General features: G+C 46.8%; 1 protein-coding gene across 1 annotated transcript in view; it reads left to right on the top strand.

Moving 5' to 3' along the window:
- The first annotated feature begins 2,216 nt into the window (after window positions 1-2,216).
- The window catches only part of LOC101878900 (vascular endothelial growth factor receptor kdr-like), a 124,007-nt gene continuing 103,440 nt past the window's right edge, over window positions 2,217-22,783 (top strand). Inside the window, exon 1 of the mRNA XM_005144879.3 lies at window positions 2,217-2,485. Within this exon, the coding sequence (XP_005144936.2) occupies window positions 2,422-2,485 (64 nt within the window). The 5' untranslated portion in view covers window positions 2,217-2,421. The remainder of the gene's footprint in view (window positions 2,486-22,783) is intronic.

Here is a 22,783-nt window from a genome sequence, read left to right as displayed (position 1 = left end):
CCAGCTAAGCTCCCTGTAAGACTGGGCTTTGCTTAACTACTTGGAAGTCCATTACTGTAATACACATCTGGGGGAAGCTGTATGTTTTACAACCTGATTTTAGGGGTAGGAAATGCATTTATCATCTTAGAATGATCTGAGCAGTTGTATGGAAATATATGTCATTAACAGGTGGCATCACGTGGTGCTGAGAGAAGTGTTCCTGATTTAACACTATGCATGAGAAGTGATGCCTCTTGTTCACAGAACTGAAATACCTGAGGCTACTCCGTGTGCAATTCACTGTTTGAATCTGGGACATTTCTACACCAGCTATTAATTCTGACCCTCTATCCTGCAAGGATAACATATGGATTTGTACTCACAGAACCATACTTATGTCTCTCTTTGCTCTAATGCATTTTATAGCACACATATTTGTTATGTGTATTAACAATTTAGAAGTGTATAATAGAGGCATGAAAAACTTCATTCCCTGGTCACAGCCCAGTTTCACTGGAACTCTTGGTACACACACAGGTAAGGTGTAATCTTTCTCTTGAACACAAACTGAGCAAGAGAACAAAACCATGCAAACAAACCCCGTCATTCAGTCACTGGGACTGACAGTGCTTTACTGTAAGGTTTAATAGGTCATTTAACCCCTGTGTCTCATCTGTGGCATGACTGGGAATGACAACCTGTGTGAGGAGCCATAGAACTTCCAGCACTCTCCTAATCAGCACAGGGCAGTGGTTTGTGAGCCATATACCTGGCACATGCACTGCAGTAGCACAAAATCAGTCCCTCCCCATCACACCTGAGTGCTGGCTGCATTTCCACAGGTGCCCCATAAGTGCATCAGGACAACTTCCAAGGTACCTAGCATCAATCAGGCCCCATTTATGACCCTCACAGCTTGGGCTGCTCTGGCCCAAGAGGCACTTATGGCTGGAGCAGCCCTGAACCAGGAAAAGACTGAGCTCTCCCAGGGCACAGGAGAAAGGGGGAGCATGTGTGTCCCCTGCCAAAACCACACTGTCCTCACCAGCATGGGAGTGCTCCCCCCTGCTGAAATCATGCAAAGGTATGGACTGGCTGGAAGCCTGCACACGTGGGTGGATCTGTCGACACCCAAATGCATGGAGATAATGCTTAGGTGACACAGAAGCAGCTGCTGTGAGAGATGAGGAAAGCATCTGTGCTATATAACACCATCAGGGCTGCCTGAGATAGCCTATTCACACAAGAAACTTTCTCTGTGCTGCAAGAGATGCCCAACAGTGGCTTGCCACAAAAAGTACAGGGAGGACAGAAGTGGCATTCCAGCAGGATACACTGAGTGGCATAAAGGGAATCACAAAGTACTAAATAACCAGGGGAGTGGGGTAAAGACAATGCTCCTGCAAGAGAGCCTGATTCTCAGGTGCTGTCCTCTGTACTCCCCTTCCCCTGGAGCCCCAAGGAGATGCCACCACCTTTGGGATAAGCAGGAACAGGACCGAGGGAAGGTGTTGCCACCTGATGCTCACGCAGCTCCGGCTGTGCAGGGACAGGCAATGCAGGGGAACAGCAGGGAACAACTCGGCTCATTTCTTTGCCCCATCCCAGGCAGCAGCAACAGGAAATCCAGGAGCTCTGTGCAATGACAGGGAGGGAGGCAGAGCGAGTGAAGTCCCCTTGCCTCGGCTCGTGACGTCTCTCCTTCCTCCTTTTTTTTCTTTCCTGTCCCTATAAAGTATCTCGGAACCGCATCAAACTTCCCAGCGAAAGCAAACCGAGCCCAGCAGGGTGGGGGCAGGCAGAGGAGAACACCTTAGGTGGGCATTGGCCATGCCCAAGCCCCGCTGGATGCCGGCTGCCGGCCCCGGGCGCTGCGGGGTGGCCCCCGGCAGGTAGCCAGGAAGGGGGGAACGTGGGGCTGCCTCTCGTCCTGAAGTGGAGAGCTCTGCTCTAACTGCGATCCCTGCGGCACCTGCACCTCGCTGGAGGCACAGAGCGAAGGGAAGGCTCTGCAATACTTCCGAACTCCAGGCAAAGGACTGCTGGGAGCAGCGGCTCGCTGACTGCGGGAGGAAAGTTTGTGCCAAACTTTTGTGGTGCTTGTGCTCTGCTTTTGAACCCCTCGGGTTACTCAGGCTGCAAACCACTGCCGCTGGCACCTCGGGAAATAGAGAACGAGGAATAAAGTTATTGTGAAAGGCGGGGGAAAAGGGTAAAACCTCGGGAAGAAACAAAATCCGCAGCCCAAGGATGAAGCAGTGAATGGAAAGAAGGATTTAACTGGGATCAACAAGTGGGATCTCTGCACGCCTCGTCCTTCCCTTCCCTCCCCGCTCCAGCGCGCAGCCCTCCACTAACTTGTTGCTGGACAGAAAACTTCCTCCCGGCTTGCGGACCTCTCATCCGACTCCTCGCAAGGGAATACCGCAGTCACCGGCGATGCTGCCCGGCCCGAGCGCCGCCCTGGCCGTCTGCGCCCTTCAGGGGCTGCTGCTGGTGCACGGTAAGCCCCGTTCACACCGTGATTCCGCTGTTACCTCGGGGGTGACGGGGAGCTCCCCGTCTGCCGCCGGCACCGGCGCGGCCGCCCCGCTCCGCTCCGCACCTCAGGGCCAGTGGCGCACGGTGGACGCTAGGGGGAGCCGAGGAGCGGCGGGCAAGGGGGGACCGCACCCGGTGGGAGCGCTGATGGGGATGGAGCGGCTCCGGGAGCGGTGGGGATAGGGTGATGGATGGGAGCTGATGGGGATGGAGCGGTGGGGATGGGATGATGGAGCCGTGCGGGGACCGGCGCTGTGAGGCTGCAGCCCTCGCAGGAAGCGCCCACCTTTCATAGCTCAGTGCCTAACTCACTCCCCGTGCAGCTCTGTCCCCTCCTCGGCCCAGGCGCTGGGTCAGGTTCTCGGTTCTCCGGTAGTCCTTCACCCCACTCCAAGTGCGCTGTGTCCCCCTGGAGTTACTCCCGGGTTTATATCTGAAAAAGCCAAGAGGCAGGTTAATGAGATTTAGAAGAGCTTTTCCATCTGCCGTATGAGTTTTCATTATCTCATTAAGCGTAAGCTATTCATTCAGGACACTGCACATGGTGTAAGAGAGATGGTCTGTTATTTACTGGGGAATTCCTTATGACAGTAATGGTTATTTCTTTTACATATATACATAGTGAATGTATTTCACAGCACCAGACTCTGGCTTCTTTAGCATATTGTAATCTTCTTGTAGTTTAATATCAAGAGGATAGCTTCTGGAAACACTATGAAGCATCGCTGTTCTTCATTTTCTTGCATTCATTCAGGGATTTAACATATTCCTTCTGCAGAAAGGAACTGATTTGCAAGCACTAGCCCTACTGAATTCCACATGTTCCCTAGAGTACCTTCCCCACAGTTACCTACATAATAAAGAGCTAAGCCTGAGGTTGTGCTCCAAAGGGCTCATCCAGATTAAAAACCGAAGTAGTAAACAGTATGGGTAGAAAGGAGCTGCTCTACCATAGAAACCCTGCTAGTGATGCCTGAGCTAACCCAGAGGAGACATACCACAGAGTCCCATACCACACTGTGCACACACCGGTACCCACACCTTGAGCTGCACCTGGAGCAGTGCAGGAAGCCCATACAGCCCTGGGATAATTCCCATGGCATGCTCCATCTGCCGACACGTGTGTGAGCAGCCAGCTGCACGCTGCCTTAGGTTCAGTGTCAGAGTAGCCTGGAAAAGCTCTCTACAGAAAGCGTATTAGCAGAAAGGCAGTGTAAATTCCACAAAGGTGTAAATCACTGCATCGCTTTCACGCATCACAGAGAGATAATGACAAGTAGTTGGGAGAGAGGCGGAAAATTGCTTTGCCACAAGTGTTCCTGAGGCTCTGGGATGAAGGGGAGCACAGTGCAATTAGAAGAGCCAGGTGAAAAGCCTGGCTGGAGATGCTGCCCACGTTTCAGGGCTGAGTTGGATCCTCACTTACCAGTTACCTTCCTAATCATTTTGGTCTTACTAATTTTGGAATTTGGTCCAGATGAATTTTCCTATCAGTGCCAGGCACAGAGAAAGCAATGCCTGCATCCTGTGACAAGGAAAGGAAGGCAAGCACATCGCTAGCTGTCCCTGTAGGCAAAAGCTGATGATGGATTTGGAAGCAGTATTATGGATGTCAGACCTTTGTCCATCATTAGGAAAAGATAATATGTTAGCACAGTCTCAGTGTGCCCTAATTAGGCTGGAAGCCAAAGTGAAACCGGGCCAGGAAGTCAGAGGATTCTGGATAGCTCTGATATTATTGAGGTATTAACTCCTCAGCCACCTTTCCCCCAAAGTTCATCTCCAGCAATGAATTCAGCTATACTCTGTTTGACCTCCCAAGGCACAGATCTATTCTGCAGGCTGTAGGTTAATCCTGCTCCGAGATCTTTGGGGTCAAAATTGGGCAGAGTTGCACTGAAGAACCTGACTGATTCAAAGCCAAACAACCTCCTCTGCAATGAAGACAGGTTTCACAAGTGTAAAGGACACTCAGTACCTGAGGTGCTATGGGAGGGCAGTGAGGTGCAGGGGATCCATCCCCTGTTAGGACCTTGCAGGTCCCCAAAACTCAGCTCAACCCAAACCTCAGCACAGGAATCTGAGCATCCTTTCCTCCTGTAGTAGCAGCTGATTGCAACCTCTGTGTCCATATGTTCTGCATGCTGCTCAGCGGCTGGCCAAGGCTGCCTAGGTGTGCCAGGGGTGCCAGAGGACAGAAGTTAACCATAGCCCTCAAATTCATCCAGATCAAAGGATGAATTTGGATGAAAAGGATGAAGTTCTCTAAAGGTCTCCTGACCTCCTGGTCCTCTAAAGAACTCCTGACACTGTGCTTTCAGTCCTTGTGGGTATTTAACAGGGTGAAGAGACCTGCAGATATCATCCCAATAATTTCCTGCCTTGTTATAAAACACAGCTTCAAAATCTTTTATTCACCTTTAAATTTACTAAGACAGTTACACACTTATCGTTACATTTCCACTTTCTTTTCTGCTTATGACACAGCTTATGTTACTCCTTAGAGTAACAGTTAGGATCTTTCTTCTCAGACCTTACGATGTAGTAATTACTGTGCACAGCTGGCACATGTTTTGGTTATGGAGTGAGTTGGTTAAAAAGCAGCCCTTTAAACAACAGTCTGCAAAGACTTTTTACACTAGCAACACCTTGTATCTTGCATCCAAAATTTAGTATCTTTTACCCCCTAATGTTATCATTAAGAAGATTTTAATATATGAGCAATCCAAATAACTGTTCAGGTGTAATTTCAGTGATTTAATACTGGAAAATGAACAAGATTAAAGAATAGAACTTAGGTCCTGCCTGATGAAAGCATGTTTTAAATTGACTCTTCTTTCAGTTTGCAACCTCTTCTACACATAGAGTAGAACGGGCAGTTTGCCTTGCTATCATACATGGTACAAGTGAAATGTGTATCAGTAACTGAGTCAAAAGCTTCAGGAGCTCCAGCTTTCCCAGTTTGCCGGCCGGGATGCTCGCTGTGCTGTCGCAGGGCTGGAGGCTCCAGTCAGTGCTGGGAGGCTGAGGACTGGCCAGCTGACAATCCTGGCTGTTCATCGCTTCCAGCAAACCAGAAATGTGTCTCCTAATTGGTGTTATTCCTAAACATTTGCTTTACTGTGGGAAAATGTTATAAAAAGCAGAGGAGCCTTTTTTCAGGCTGTGATATATGAGCCTCCTGCCTGAAGCTGCCACACTGGAAACCGACTGGAGATCTCCTTGCACTAATTCATCCATTTAAGGCAAGGAAAAAAATGTCAAGTATTTCTGAATACTCCCTGACTTCTGAAACACAGCACTGTACCCAAAGGATACTGGGAATACAAACCAGGCTGTCTGGGGAAGGTTGCTGTTATAACAACTTACAGTATATTCTTTAACCAATATTTATCTGCACACGTGTCCCCATAGGTCTGCTAATAGGTGTCTAAGTGGGAGCAAGGGGTGCATTTGAGTTATCTCTGCCCTTTCGTACATCCTTTGAACTGTTCAATTTATGATGAATTATTTGTATAAAGCAATAGCTCAGTCTACTCCAGTTTGAAGTCATGTATCGACTTGGGCTGGATATCAGAGTCATAGAATAGTTAGGGTTGGAAAGGACCTTAAGATCATCCAGTTCCAACCCCCTGCCATGGGCAGGGACACCTCACACTAAACCAGGTCCAACCTGGTCTTGAACACTGCCAGGGATGGAGCATTCACAACCTCCCTGGGCAACCCATTCCAGTGCCTCAGCACCCTAATATATAATACTTCTGTAGGTTTATGCACAAGGGCAAGAGGTTTCCCGTCACAAGAGATTTCTTAGGTGGTCTGTGTTTTTCCTATGTTTGCCTTCCCAACTGACAATGTGGTCTGAAGGAGGCTGAAGATGCCCTATGCCATATATGTTCAGAGATGAAACATGCCTTTTGCTCCTAAAGACATGTGCAAAGTGTATGCAGGAAGGGTCACTTGACCAGCAGCACAGGAGGGGATGAACAGAGAAGCTGCTCTCAGTTTATACACTGCAGAACAGCAACAGCAAGCTGCAGGTTTTAACGCTACATAGGAGATTGCCAGGAGGCAGAGTCTGACTTTCAGAGTGAGCATGAGAAGGACACTGAAGCTTAGCCCTGCCTGCTTCGTTTGATATTTCCTCTGCTCAGCCTTGCTCCACCTTCCCTTTCTTCTCCTAACCGGCCTGATGCCACTGGAATGGGAATTACAAGTGGAAGTAATTAAAAGATGTTTGGAGTGTCTAACCAACAGCTAGGAACAAAATAGATGTGTCCCTAGTGTTTTCCTTCAGACACCAGCTCAGATGACTGACAGGATATGAAGGCTTCTGAGTGCTAATCAAGACATTCCTGTGCCTCCAGTCCTCACCTTCGGGCACAGCATCTAAGTGTACTCAGTCACATCAACCCGGAAAGTTGGCTACCTAAATAAGCTGGCATGAAATGTGTGTAATAGAGAGCTGATCTCCCCACCAAGTTAGACGCTTTCATTTTCTTTTTAAGGCCACAGAGAAAATAGTAGAAGCTGCCAAAATCCCCCGGCCAAAGTTATTATCTGGAAATGGCATTTAATATTAGCACATGCTTGAAGTTTGCTCCAGGGAGCACAACTTCAGCAGCAGAGAGCTTGCAATCAGCAGCAGCAAGGCAAGATTAGAACAACTCATGTGAAGCAAGGTTCTCTGTATGACAGGTATGACCTTAGAGCCTTGTCCATGAGCTGCTCCCTCAAGCGGGAAAGGAGGGAGGCTCGGATAGGGAATGTGATCTCATGGGGCTGTGATGAGCAAAACTGATGGCTGCTCACCTTGTTCAAATGTGGGGAGCCCCAGCTCACCTGCAACCAGATAGTGACATACATTGAGCACTGAACTAGGCAAATCTTGTGGCTGCTTTTACCAGCTGATCCTATCTCCTACATTCACCAATAACTGGAATACAAAAAGGAAAGAATCTCTTGGATCAATTCAGTCCCCACCTCACAGAGGTCAGTATGGTGTCAGGGTGTGTTTCTTTGCCATAGCCAAGACGGGGCTTGAAGCAGTGCAGCCATCACTGGCATTACACCTCGTGTACCCCAGGGGCTGTCTCGGTTCCCTGCTTTCAAAGGCTCTGGAAATGTAAGCACTGAATTCACAGTCTAAGGGAGCTGAGCCCTGTGCAAATGTTGTTAACTTCTGCATTCGGCTGTTACTAACAGTGTAATACAAGTATGCACTCTGATGAAGGGTAAGTCTGCGGACTGCTTTAGGAGGCAGTCCAACACCCTCATCTCCAAGTCCTTGGATTACTCTGTCTCTGCAGCACATACTTTTTTGTCCCCACTACAATCCTACATCCCTCTCCTGCTCCCCTCCCCTTTCCTGGATGTCTCCTAAACTCCCCTCAGGCCTCAGGATTCCTTGAATTTTTACATTAGACGAAGCCAAAAGGAATTTCTCAGCCCTTACACAAGAGGGGTCTGCTCAGTCTCTCTTCCCAGTACCAAACTGATTCTTTCCTTTACAATTGTGCCTGATTTGGCAAACCAAAGACCTGCAGCTGAACCTCTTGTTTGCTGCCAGCAGATGCACCAAGTGTTCCTGCTGTACTGGATTCCACAAGAAGCAGCTCTGCAAGCCCTCCTCCTCGGTGTCTAGAAATGCAGGAGGAGGGGGGTGTGGGACCAGTGGTCAGGGCTTTTGCTGTGGCTCTAAGCAGTAAAGCTTCTAGCACTGAGCAAGGGAAGAACCCCATCTAACTCTCTGAATGATGAAAGGCTGAACAAGGCAGTTTTCCTTTGTGCCCTACCGGGAATGGTAAAAGCATATGGCCCTCAAGATTTCAGCATTCAGCCAAAAACTACACTCGGGCCCAGAATGTAAAGGAAATATATGGACCAGCCTTCTATTTTCAGATCACTTGCCTTTGTCTTCTGCATTTCCACATAGGTTTCCTTAGATCTTCCTGTGTTTTTCTGAACTGTGGGAACATGATTGCCAAGGAAGTAGAGAGGGGAGTTTGCAGCCCTGCTGGGATTGTTCTTGATTTGAGGGTCAAGGAAGCCTGACCTCCTCATTACCTGTTCCATTTTTTACAACATCACCACGAATCTAAACCACCTCAGCCAAAACGTTTGCTTCCTTAGAGCCCACAGCTCACAGACTGCACACCTTGGATTCTTCCTACAGATACACTGAGGTCAGCTTGCAGGAAAAGCACCAACCACCATGGGGCTACTTTGCCTGCTCCTCTATAGCTGTGAGTCAAACAGGACTGTTCATAGGACACGCCATACAAATACACATGCTGTAAAGCATTCATCCTGTTTGCTGTTAACTTGTATCTCATTAACTGAAATCAGTGCTGAATACAATGATTTCAGAGTTAAAGCGATTTCCTCCCCATAGAAGCCTGCAGTGAGTGATGTGAGTGTGGGGCCTCCCAGAATCCCAGTTCCCATCCTCAATTCCCTCACTTTGGCCCTTTGTAGCCATAAGGATCATCCCTCAAACTGATACTGAGCCTGGACTTCCCAACCTTCTGGGTTGGGCTGTGCAGGGGTCAGTGTTTCAGACCTTCAGTGTGCTGATACCTACTACAGGGTGTGCTCCACACAGGAGTTATAAAAGGTGTTATTCCCCTCTGCTGCTTCACTTCCTCTTCCAGCTGCATGAAGCCAGCTCCCTGAGGAGCCATCCCACATGCCCACACAGGAGCATTTGGAAGCCCTTCGTGTGGGCAATCCTAATTACAATACGCCTCCATACAGGAAATGGCTGTTGAAAGAGATTGCCCAGAGCCCCTAACAGGAAAACTGTGTTTGAAAGGAGGGAAGTAAAGCACTGTGGATTATCAGTTGCAAACCTCAAGGTCTCTGTCTCTCCTTGCAGACAAATAAATCCCCCAGGTGCCTTGTTGTCCAGCACTGGGGCACTGAGTACATCCCCATCTCCCCTCAGGGAAGGGTACCCCCTCCATTCACTGCTCCTCCGCTCTGAATTAATACCATAGCTGCTAAAGAGCTTCATGAGCATTCACTCCTTAAAAGCACAGGTACTGCTTTGCTCCTTAACCCATGAGGAACATCAGAAGAAAGAATAATGCAGAGCCCAGGTATGGGGGCAAATGCCTGTCCCAGATCTCCTTCTGGATGCATAGGAGGCAAGGCAGTGGCATCAGCTCTTGCTGCATGACACAGTGGGACGGAACTGCACAGCAAATTTGGCATGTTTAAAGGGTTTTGTGTTACATTCACTGGAATCATCCTTTAATTGTAAACAATGATGTCACCCTGAGAACCTTTTAAACACAATTTAAGCTCTGACATGGTGTGAAGCAGCATCAGGTAACCTTTTGGCAGGCATCATTCTTTTCTCTATGCATGGATGATGTCTGGATTACTTTCATTTCATGTTCCTGCGCTTGGGACAAGCTTTCCTCTCAGTTACACTGGTTTAAAGCTGTCACTTGGCTGAAGACAACAGCCTGTCATTGAATTTCCCTTTGTGTGACAGAACATTTAGTTTATTATGGTTCTTGACATGTTTTGTGGTAGAATCTGAGTGAGGAAAGCACTGCCTGAGAGCTGCTCCCTCGCTGCACGCTTTAGAAAGGTAGAGATTTTCCTATCTTGCTGGAAAATCCTAATTTGTTTTAGAAGTGAAAACTCACTGGGAGAACACAAAGTAACCTGCTTACATTCCTGCACCGAAGGAAAGCCAGTGCAGGCAAGAGAACAGGGCTTGGTCCAATAGGAATTACCAGAGTGAGTGATTAATCCCCAGAATCCTATGTCAGCATGAGAGGAGCATGGGATGGGTTCCCTGGGGCAGAGCCTCCCCTGGCAGTGATCTCAGTGCAGTTGGACCATGTCACCTTGCCGGAATTGGGTGTTTCTCACAGCTCATCGTCCCACTCAGTGTTGACTTCTCCAAGTATAATGATACCAGTTGTTACAGTGAAGGTGCTGATCATCCTGTTAACAGTTTTATTACTTACTCCACTTAAACATCAGGTTCTGACTTCATCCATGCAGGAGATAAACCAAGTCTTCATTTTGATGTATTGATAGGTTTGGAGCTGCTGTGGGGCTTCTAGGCTGTGCTCCCATTTGGACTGTTTTCTCAAGTTGCTTCATCCTCTGGGTCAATTTAGGCAATAGAACCCTGGCCTGATGAGAGAGAAGTGTGGCTCAAACTAAAGACCCAGTAGGACATGACTGTTGGGATGAAGGAACAAGGTGAATTCAGGAAGGTGTCAGGCTGCAGGAAACCTTGCCATTAAATTTGAGAGAGGATATACATAGGGCTGATTTCTTCTTCTCAGCATTATGGAGCGAGGGGATTGTTCTGATCTATAGACTTCCCAACCAGAAAGACTGGTTTATATGCCCTGGCTTATTTCAGAAGAGTATTGTTAGACTGGGAAGAGGAGCTACAAAACCCCCAAGAGAAAGCTGGGGTTTCCCACTATATTAATTGGACTGTGATCTTTATACAAAGGATAAAAGATTTGGTACAAATTACCCCTGTACTTTGCCTGCTTTTATTGCTGTCTGCCTTGCATTTGAAATGTTATGTTCAAACCTACGTGGTGAAATGCTATTATTAATTTAATAAATCATGAAGTAGATTGCCTTCTTCTGGTTGCTGAAGTTGATATCTATTTAATGTGTACATAACTGTGGTTCTTATATTGTTATTAAAAATAAATGACTAACCTCCTTTCCTAATGCACTCTCCTGCATGTCAGAGCTGGTACAATGTCATCTAGGGCAGGCATCCACAAACAGGCACCACGACATCCTGCAAGTCTATGAGCACAGGCTAATGCTCCCAAGAGAAAGGCTCTCCTTTTCCCTACCCAGCAATATGTGCACAATATGGTTTAACCTTTTTCATGACAGCACCTTCAGCTTTCTGGAGAGCTTCTTGCAGAAGGACAAAAGGAGAGGAAAGGAGATGGTTTTGTCTGGGTATAAATCTCCTGTGTTGCACTTGGGAGACAATCAGGGCAGGAAAGCTGAAAAGTCTGTGCTCAGAGTGGGATTAGTGGGAAAGCTAAAACGGAGCTAGTTTTGATTTCCATGGAGTGGAGGTTGCAGAGCTGCATTCAAGCTATTCCACTGTACACTTACCACAGTGTCACTCTAATTTAAACATTAATCTAGACTGTTAAATACTACATGGACGTGTGGCCTGGCACTAAGCAGTGCAACTGTGACATTCTGCCTTTCTGACCAGGTAGGATCAGTTTGGACAGAAGTATGAGACACAAAGCTGAAAGCATAGATCTCTTACCAGCATAAATCAGACACATTTGCAAATACAATTGGGTCTGAAGGCCTTGCATCGTCTGTGCAATACTGCAGGATGTTCTTTAGGGGTTTGCTGCATTAAAACAGCCACTACCGATGTGCAGAGAGGGCATAAAGGGATGTGGGTTCAAATACCAGCAGGGCTGCCAGTAATCCTTCTCCTCCTGTGGCTGCTTCTTCCTGTATCACACCTTGTAAGTGACAAGGTGCAAATCACCTTGTGAATGACCTTTTCCGGAGCAAAAGACAAGGTGTAATCTTGAATCAGAGTCTAATGCTGGACAACCTGCAGGAGGGGTATACTGAAGGCTTTATTCTGCATCTCTGGGATTGCTATTACAGGTTCTGGACATCTCTGACACACGAGTTAAACTCTTTCTCTGTATTTCCTTTGCATCCTTGGAGCAACAGTGGTAGTTAATGTTGGTCATTAAAGCTATCACCATTATGGCTCAGGATAAACACCTTGATGGATCAGGTAGTTAATGCTGTGAACAGCCATTGTTTTGGGCTGCTGATTCTTTAATTCCCAGACTGACTGATACATCTGGTCTTGTCTGGCGTCACCATACGCAGTCTCCTCAAATTTAGAGTTAGGTTAACCAGACTTGAAATGGGATAGTAAAAAGTGTTAAAGAGCATCATTAGGAGAGCCCAGAACAGCCTAAGTCCTGTAGTCAACTTTCCTGCTTATCAGGAAAGACATTTCTGGTTATCTTGGTTGTGGGCTTGACATCTGCTGTAGTGAAAGCAAAGCAGTGACACTTGGGCATGGTTGGATCCCTTACCCTGATCTTGCAGTGTATATGATAAAGGAATTGAGAGGAATTCCCAGCATACATAGGGCAAAGATCTTTCTCTCATGCTCCTTCATTTAATGGTCAAAGCTTTGCTTTTAGTGTATTGTACTGCAGGCTTTGAAAGGCTGTGGTTTTGTTTTGATTCTATATTGTTCTAAGTTAAATAGTAGGAAAAGAGAAATCTCTGCCACCATAACATTCTCTTATAGGTCTATTCATTATAGATCCCAAGAGGAAACTGACAGTTTCCCTGGACAATGGCCTGATATACAAACGAGCATACATTAACTTTCTGTGGTTGTATAGTTCATTTGGGCTGCATTTCCTTTCCATTCTTAGGAACATGAATTCAGGCATCATTTGGTTTGATGTCTTCCTTTGCCTTGAACTGCTCTCTTGTTAGACATGCTGCACGTTGAGCAGCCTCTCTTTGAGCCCTGAAGTGAAGGTGCTTCAGTAGAGGTGTTGATGCACTTATGGATGTGTTTGAAGTTAGTGGTAGGGGCAGGACCCAAGGAGCCCAGGCCAGGTCTGTGGGGTGTCCTCTCAGCTGGATGGGGGATGCTGGGGCAGCTGCTGGCCAGATGCTGTGCTCCAAAGCAGCAAGGACATCAGGTGGGTTGGACATGAGCCACGATGTTTAAGTAACTCAACTTCAGTCCCTTTTCCTTTGACAAACAACTTATGGAGCTGGCTTGGAGCACATCTGCAATGGCTTTGGCAGCAGTAATCCCAGAAGAGGGCCTGCAGCAGGGTATGACACAGGAACACCCTTAATCTCTGGATGGGAATGGCTGATGCAATTACAGCTGTGTTAACTCCACTGATTAACACGGACACTTTGCTCAGGACCACAGCTCAGTGGCTGCATGACCTTCACTATTCAGTTTGTAGGTACCCATTCAGGTCTCCAGGCTTTGGGCACTTTGGCATTGTATTCTTCTCTGCAGCTTTTGTGCCTCTCTGCTCCTCCCCTGTAAATCAGGGGGATTACCACTTCCTTCCTCCCTGGAGGGATGGGGTGATAGACGTTTTGAAAAGAAGCAGGAGCTCAGGAACTGCAGCAGATTTGCTTCATCCTTCACTTCCACCACCAGCGAAAAAGCCACTGGAAGTTATATGGAGGCATTTAAGGTTGCAAGCATCAGGACTGGGATATTGTGATAGGCACGGCCTGAACTGTCAGAAATGAATCTCTCCTGCTCCCCAGACAGGCTTCTATAGAATTTGGGTTTGGCTGTTGCTCTTTTGCCCTGACATGTCACACTCTCACTTACTTTGCATGGGAACAGAGCCAAGCAGATGAAAAAGATTAAAGACTAGATCAGTCATTGTTCCCCAGCCTTTTGTAAACAGCCCTGCACAGTCTGCACAGTGACGCCTGCTCCTCACATGCTGCCTCTCCCATCCAAAAGGTGTGTCCTGTCCTACAGACTGCTCCCTGCTCTGGCTGGCTCCCAGCGCCTGCTCACATGGCTGGGTACCATCAGGGCTTGCAAGGCTGCAGTTTTGCTTTCATTCTTGTAATGGAGCAGATCCCTCAGCCTCTAAGCCCACACAGATGCAGCAGGTTGCTACTTCCCTCTGTGGAATAAAGTAGCACGCATACACACACATGCATAGGTGCAAATGGATGCACCATCACTCCAACTGCAGCTGTATTCCAAAAAGCCTCTTGGTTTACATTTGGACTGTGTCTCCTGGCACAGAGAAATTTGCAAAGCTAATTTTCAGCTCCTGTTTAATGGATTCCCCTGCTGAGTGTCTGTTACAGTTAAAGGATTCCAGATTGAGAGTTTGTTCTCATCTCCCCTGTGCACATCTATGTCGGAGGTACTTCTTGGAGAGCTGGTTAATGAGCTTGGAGTGCGACTGAGTGTTTGTGCTGAGGTTCAGGAGGACTTTCCCCTCCTCCTTGGCTGAAGGCAGCCCTCATACCCTTATAGCTCATTTGGTTTTTTTACTGCTTCCACCCCATTAGAGATAAGGTAATTATAGATATCAGACTGCACAAGGGAATATTGCATTTAGCAAAGTTGAGAAGCAAAAGGAGAAAACCCCCTCACGAAGAGCTCACTTCTGGGGAGGAGGAAAGAGCTGCAGTTGAGCAGCAAGGTTCAAAATACACTGCTGTCCTCTATTGCTCCCTTGCCCCCCTGTACCTGCCCCACTGGCCACCCTCAGAGGAGAGGGCACTGCTGTCCACACCAGACAGTCACTAGGGCCAGCTCCCTCCAGCTCCTGCAGAACCAAAGAGCCTTTCCCTGGATAACCCTACAGCTCAGCACAGAACTCAGAGCCAATTTACTTGAGCTCTAATTCCTGCTATGCTGCAGGCTTCCTGTATGACCTTAGGTAAGATACTTATCTTATCTGTCTTCACTTTCCAGCAGCAGTATATAATAGCAATTACGTGCCAACCTGACAAACATGTTGCAAGGTTAAATCCCTTTGTAAGCCATCTTGCAACTAATCTTAGAAATGCAGACTGTTATGATTATTACCATTATTATTGTTATTGCTGTTTTGGTGCTGTCCTTTCTCAGCCATGGATGTTTTGATATGGCATCTGCACCTCTCCAAACCTACAGCTAAGGTTTAAGTATCAGCTTCCACAAAAGATCTTCGCTCCCAAAGGCTCTTAGAGGGTAGACACAGCCATGCAGAAAACAGAATATGAGTGGGACATATACATACAAACAAGATAACCTATTTCACACATCTCATACCTGGACACCAAACCTTCAGGTTTAAATGAATTAAAATAATACTTGTTTTAATATTTGTTAAAGGACAAAAAGAGACACTGTTCCTCTTTGGAAAGCATCCTGGTCTTCCCAAGCAGACGACCAGGCAGATCTTTAAGTATTTAAGTAGACATTTCTGTCTCCAGCAGGCATAAAGATATCTCTGAAGGGACATCTTGGCAGGACAAAAGGAGTCTGGGGTGTCAGGGTTGTACCTGGGCACGGTGCAAGGTTAAGCATATGTTCAGGGTAGGGGCTAGGATTAGGAGAGAGAAGCTCTCAAGGATTAGGATCAATGTGTGCTGGCCACACCTAGTTGCTGAGGGAGAAGCCTGCCCCACAGAATGGCTATCAGACACCTCTCAGTGCCAAAGACCAGGGATCAGATGGGTTTATTGACCATCATCATGAATTTCTCACTTACCCTGTAGCAAAGCAGGTTGTGAAGCCAGCCTGGAAAGGCTCCTGAACATGTAGCACTCATTCAGCCACTGCTTTGGATATACATGACCAATTTGGATATACAATGACAGATTATTATCTGTCTCTTTTCAGGTGTAGTTAAGCCATCTAAAAAGGGTCAAATGATGTTAGAGTTAAGAAGTTGATCCTGACATCAGGGCTAAGCCAGAATTACAATTGCTTCATCTCTTACCGAGTGGTTTCTCTCACTTAAAAGAGATCAACATAAATGAGTTTTCACTGGAATATGCTTTCCTGGCATTTAAATTAAGATGAAAATAGAGAAGTAAACCAAAATACCTGGCCACTATCAGTTTTCATGGCTATTACTCTATTTGTCAGCTGGGGCTGTGTGAACTGCAGTGCTAAGGGTACGGTATCTTTGTGCTTGAGAGGAACATATTCCCAAGCATGTTGTCTTTGGCATGGCCAATATTTGATCTGCCAGAGCCAACATTAATGAAAAATTCCTGAAAAATTCCACATTTCAACACAGCACCACTCGGATGGGAATAACAATCTCTGCTGACCTCGTTCAAAAGCAGATAGCAAGCAGGATACAAAGGAGGGAGGGATTCCTGAGCCCTGCTAACCAGGACTTTGGGTGCTTTGTGCTCTGTGATGCCTGCCTGCCTTTGTAAAGGATATCAGCACTGTCTGGTTGTGTACTCCCCATAGGACCTGCATCCAAAATCAGCATTCCTTGGAATACACATGCACACAGTCAGAAACACTGGGCTGGCAAAGGGAAGAACTGCCTCTAGTGTTGTTGCACAACAGTCTCATCTCTTTGAAACAGTGACGCAGTAATTGCATAATGACAATGTGTCTGTATGGAACTGGGTTTCCCTACTGGGACAATGCTGATTTAAGCCATGAATCTTTTTGACATGGGGGGTAAGAATATTTGTGCTCATTACAGTCAACATTAGCCTGGATGATTTATAATATTCAGGCTTCTCTCCTCATTGCATTGGAGAGTCTGGAAAACTAAACCATCAGAGCTGAGAAATAAAAGCCCAGTCACGACTATGGTGGCCTTAAATCACTGTCACTGACTGCAAAGTGACAGAGCAGAGACATTTAAGGGACTAGTTCACTCTGATTTGCATGAATTGCATTCACACAGCTTGGCATTTCCCTTAGGAGCTCAGAGCATCCTGTACTTGTGTTGGAAGCAGGACAGCAGGAGAGGCTGACTGCCCTGTGGGCTGTGCCACAATGAAATCACTGACTTTTGTGTTCTATGCAGACATTGTGAATCAGAACACAGAAGGCAAAGGAAAATCAAGACTTACAACTAACAGGCATCCAAAGTCAGCTTATTACACACAGACCCACACCTGACAAAGGGCAGGGCAAGCACTGCAATTTATTCCTCCCTGTTGTCAGTCTATGACAGCATCTACTATCAACAACTGTCTGTCATGCCCCAGAGACAGGAGCAAGGCTGACAGCCATCAGATAAGAGCAGGTGCCGATTTGATGCTGTGATCCAGCACACAGACACAATGCTGTGGAAATGCTCTGCTTTCAGCCCCTGGAAGAACTTCTCTTGCCAAATTCTCCCCTCCTTTGGAGACTTTCTAAATGACAGATGCAAGAGCACACAATGTTCCTCCTGCATAGATGGGATCTCTGATGTGCTCATCCTCTGAGCTGCTACCTTTATTTCAGTGGTAAGGGGATGCAAAGGAAGGGACAGGTTTGTGCCAATCACAGACTTGCCTAAATATTTATCTCTGCTAAAAACAGTTTAGTTTCTGGATTTAGCCCAGGGTTGATTCTGATGAGAGACATCAAACACAATACACATGAATCAGGAACAGCACATCTGGCATCGCCTGTGTGCTGCAGGAATATAAATAAAGGAGCCAGTAAACTCCAGCTGGCGAGTTATTTGTACTGCAACAAGGCTGTCAGCTTTCTAATCCCACCACCCAGGGAAAAGAGGGTGCTATGAATCACTTGGAGCTGCTCTGTGGTCATAACCCCTTTCTGGAGCCTGGTTTGCCAGAGCAGCGAGCCAGACCAGCGGCGCTGCCAACATTTAGAACGTTTCTGCACCATGATGATATTTTATTTTTGGAAGTATCCAATACAAATGTTCTTTTCCTGGAAAGATTCCTCCTCCTGCCCTCCTCCCCCGCCTCCCCACGCTGCTGGGGCCAATATTCCTGTTGCAACTTCCTTGCTCCTACTTGTTTCCTACTACAGATTCCCTCCCTTCTCTCTTGGAGCTGATGGTCCAGGTTGCATCCTGCACTGTTCTGTTGGCTGCAAGGAGGTAAAATCAGTGCCTGATGGAGAGGCACCTTGGGATGGTGGTGGGCAACCCTGGAGGCTTCTGGATCATGCTATGGATGGGCACAAGTAATCATGGAGATGCTCTGTATGTGCCAGCCCTGGGAGGGTGTCTTAGATAGACACAGGAGCCCCCAGTCTTCTCCATAGTGTGAACAGAACACATTACAGTGCTGCAAGGCCTGGTGGGTGCAGGGAACATCAGAGCTCCGGATCCATGTGCATGGGGACACTTAAGTATATGTTGCCCCTAACTCTTTTCTATCCCCTCATCCAAGGGGAGCACTGTCCTCGGGATTGATAGTGTCCATTACTGTCTTTAACTCCATCTCTCTGCAAGCTGATGATGACCTTTAGTTGGGCAGAATTTGGCATGGAGACACGAACGGAAGCCTTGGGGCTGGGGATTACACACACTGCAATGCCCAAAGAGCCGCTTTAAACAGCATCATCACACAGAGCAGCCGTGAAGGGACATTTATCACACTACTTCCCTGATTAGGCCGGGACACCAATTTTAGGTACTGTAAAAACAGTGAAGGTCAAATTTACTATGGAGGGCAAAGCCCAGTGATTCATTTTTCCTTATTCTTTATAGCCCCTTTTCACCTTGAAGAACAAAAGGGCCTAAAGTCAGAGAACGTTTGTTCTTGAGTCTTGCCAAAGCCTCTTTTGCTTTTTTTGATAAACCATCATTAAAATCCGGGCCCATTGCCTTGACAAAGGAAAAGAATAGATTTGTGTACACTTAAGAAACGGGAAAGGGCCTGTGCGCCAGGCCTTGTCACAGATAAAGGAATTCCGGACATTATTCCTTGTGCTCCTAGGGGTTGTGACATGGGATTTCCTTTCCAAGCGGTAAATAGCCCCACAGTTGTTGTAGGACAGGGTGGGGTGATGGCTGCGTTCTTTAAAAGCAGGAGAGATGAAAGGACATTATGAGAAGGAAGCCAGGCTGGGTACAATGAACCCCTGTGAGTGGGGTGAGGGGGCACCTTCACCCCACCCAGAGCACCAGCTCAAAGCTTTGCCCTCATGAGCTTCCCATGGGTTCCAGGTGCCACCAGCTGATCTCTGCCTTGGGAGGAGCAGCTCATGTCATGGGGAAAGAGATTTAATGCCTAAGAGGGAGCCAAGATCTTGGGGCTTGTCAGCACCTTACTTCCTCCTGGATCTGCAGGAGAGTGATGGAACTGGTGGGGAACCAGGATTATCTGAGGGTAACTCCTGATGCTTCCTGCCTGCTCTCAAAGCCAGGCAGCCTCTCACTGTGCACTGTGGGACATGGACTGCTCGTCCTGGCCATGGGATGGGAACAGAGAAGGTGGCAGGGTGGGAGCTGTGAGCTTCAGGAGGAGCCTCTGTGTTTTGAATTATAGCTGAGGTCTTTCCTAATACAAAGCACCTTTCTCCTTTGCTGTATTCTGCACAGGACTGGTGTGAGCAGTCTTTAAGTGCTAAAGCTATAGATCTTATCCTTTTCCATTTTAAATAGAAAATCATCCAACTTTGTACTTGGATTACTTCTGCTGGACTCTGCACTGGGGACTCACCAAAGCGCACTGAGTTTGCAGTGCTGGGTGAAGTTGCAGGGGGAAGGAACGTGACTCACAGGGTGAGGGAGAAAAGAAGATCAAGCTGACTTTATATTTGGATCTGAATACAGAACCATTTCCTTTCCTCCCTCTTCCTGTGCCTGTCCTGGGGGTCAGTAGAGACTGCAGATCCTAAACCTCGCTGTTAAAGCAGGGCTTGATGAGAAGGGGAAAGAAGATTTGCATGATACTATTCTCCAGATCCTCAGGATTCAGGTCTCCAATAATAAATGTTCACTTAAGGAATCATCAGTGGAAGAGATAAATTAGCATATTGCAGAAGTTTGCAGGTGGAAGAATCCTACATGAGCCTTCTTCCTGCCTTCTGTTTTATTGCTAGATAGCTCCATAATCTTTCTATCATGTAACAACACACCCACAGATGTGTTTTCCCTTTAAACTACAATGAGAGGATAGGGAAGTACATGATAAAATTGTAAAATCCAGCTTGCAAACTTCATGCAAAGTGGGAATGTCCAAGAAGTTGAACTGCTGCTTCCAGTGGAAGAGTCAGTTTGGAGCTGCTGGGAAGGTTCCTGCTCCACTAGTGAATAAGATACATGGGAAGGGTTAGAGATTCAAGTCATAGCTACACTCAGTCCCAACTGCAACTCACTGGCTTAATAGATGGTGTCAGGAAGGTCCAAGTCCATGCAGGACACGTGGAGGATTCTAAGTAAGTTCAGAACTGGAGACTTCAAAGGAAAAATGACAACTTTTCCTTCTTTCTCTTTGCCTCCTTCCTCACATCCCACATTTTTCTGAGAACCAGGGAAAAGAGAAAGTTCCCTTGTTCACTACAGGAATACAGTAACTCTCTGGAATAGTTGTGTGGCTGGTCTGATCTCAATGGATCATACAGAGAATTACTCAGTCAGTAAAGAGGCCATGCTGAGCACTGCTCACTTACCACCATTCCAGGCTACACAGGCGATGTTGCTGCCCCATGTATCTGAAGAGATCAGGAGAAAAGCTGCTGGTGAAGAGCAGTAAAACTGATCTGAATCTGGGATTGCACCTCTGCCATGTGGGCATGGGGCTATGTGGCAGTCACACATCAGGAGACTATCACTCCACTTGCATGACTTGGGGCATGTTTTCCAAGCCCCATCACAGACTGTTGTATCATGCTTTTTTGATATCCTGATACAATCACATCAAACCTCGTAAGATTAAGATTGTCCCATCCCTCACAGTGTTCAAGGCCAGGCTGGATGGGCTTGGAGTAACCTGCTCTAGTGGAAGGTGTCCCTGCCCACGACAGGTGATTGGAATTGGATGAGCTTCAAGGTCCCTCCAACCCAAACCATTCTGTGATTCTAAAATAAACTCTATTTTCATGGGCAAAAGTAAAACAAACAAAACTCTCTGAAAAATGAACACAGAGAACCCTTTAGAAGGGTTTTTAAAAAGCCAAACACTTCTAATACTTGGTTTAGGGACTTGTAATTCCAAAATAGCTGTAATACATTCTGAATATCAAAACTGATTCTCTGTCCTTCCCGGTGGGGATGTGAGCACATGAGAGTTTGTTTCCTCACAGTGGAAACTGCTTCGAATTATGGTGCCATTTCCCAGTGTGATGATGTCTACCTGGCACTGCAAGGTGGAGTCAGCCCAGGCTCAGAGGACTATTCCCACTGGAGAATCCTATCAACTCACCAGCTCTTGTGAAGAAGCGGTGCAGGATTGGTGCTCGACATGCAGCTCTTGTTGCTCTCAAACAATGTTCTTTTTTCCTCCCAAAGCTGCTTACATCCTATGACCTTGCACTGCAGCCCAAATGAAATGCCTCACAATTTTCCTAAATACTATCTTTATTCTTATGGCTCCTGTATGAACCACTGCTATGCAGTTAATGCTCTGCAGTTCTTTCTACCCTAAGACCTTTTAGCCAAGGGTTTACAATTTGGCATCTGAGGTCTGAGCCTGAAAATTCATCTCTGTTTTTGTACTCTCCCCAAGAGCCTGTTTTAAATTGATATAAACATTTCGATAGCTTAAGAGTGCAACAGAATGGTCAGATTCCCTTTCCAGCTGGAAAACAAGCATGTTTCCCCAAGACAAAGTCTGCCATGTGGTTGGCTGGACTAGTGGCTGGTCTCATCTTGACTTGGCCATGCAGATCCAGGCATCTGTGTAGCCTTATGGGACAGCCAGAGGAAAATAAACCCCACCTTTAGTTGTCTGTGCAATACTTGCCCTTTCAATGCATCTGTTTCTCCGCAGTGGTGCTTCTTCCCCCTGTTCCCCTGATACATGCCATGCACAAATACCACCATACTCAGCAAGAGGCCCTAGGAACCTGCTGCTTTTCTTCAGCATGTGATGAAATCCCTCAGTGACACAGTTCACATCTGCCAGACCAAAATGCTGTACTAAAAACTACACTGACTGACCATGACAAGAGGGAGCAGAGCCCTGGAAGAAGCAAGTAGGAGGCCAGCAAATGCTTGCTGTACCTTGATAAGCTGTTGGCTCATTCTGCAGTGCCTCAGATCTGGATTTCATTACTGGGATTAGCTCTCTGGAATCTTAGTGCAGCAGATCCAGGCTGTATGTGTGGAGTCAGGATGGGAAGGGACCTCATTAATTGCCTGTATGATTTGCATTACTCTTTCATCTCCTGCCTTAGTACTTTACTCCTCCTGAACCCAAATGGAGACGTTTTCTTTCTTGGTGACATAAAGTTTTCACTTTGCTTTAATTCAGCACTCACTTAACTTTCACAATTCTCTTTTCTCTTAGTCATGTTTGTACAGTTCTGTATTTCTTACCAGGGCTCCTGTTACAAGAGGGAGTCAAGAGAGAGCTCCAAACCCAGGAGCTGCTTTCCTTGTGTAATTACTTTTTGAGTCATATTTACTGATTTGTTAACTATCCAGCACAATAATCTTACTGTTCAAAGGGCAACTACATGTTTTGCTGTCTATAGGAACTGCAATAAACTCTTGGGCTGAAGAGGTGAGCTATTTAGGGAAAGAAAACAGCAGTGAGCTTTTCAAACAGGGCTCAGCTCTGCTTGAAACCAACCGAGAAACCAGAACAG

The sequence above is a fragment of the Melopsittacus undulatus genome, chromosome 6 (genome assembly GCF_012275295.1).
Source record: "Melopsittacus undulatus isolate bMelUnd1 chromosome 6, bMelUnd1.mat.Z, whole genome shotgun sequence".
Classification (NCBI taxonomy): domain Eukaryota; kingdom Metazoa; phylum Chordata; class Aves; order Psittaciformes; family Psittaculidae; genus Melopsittacus; species Melopsittacus undulatus.
This window is presented reverse-complemented; position numbering and strand designations above follow the sequence as displayed.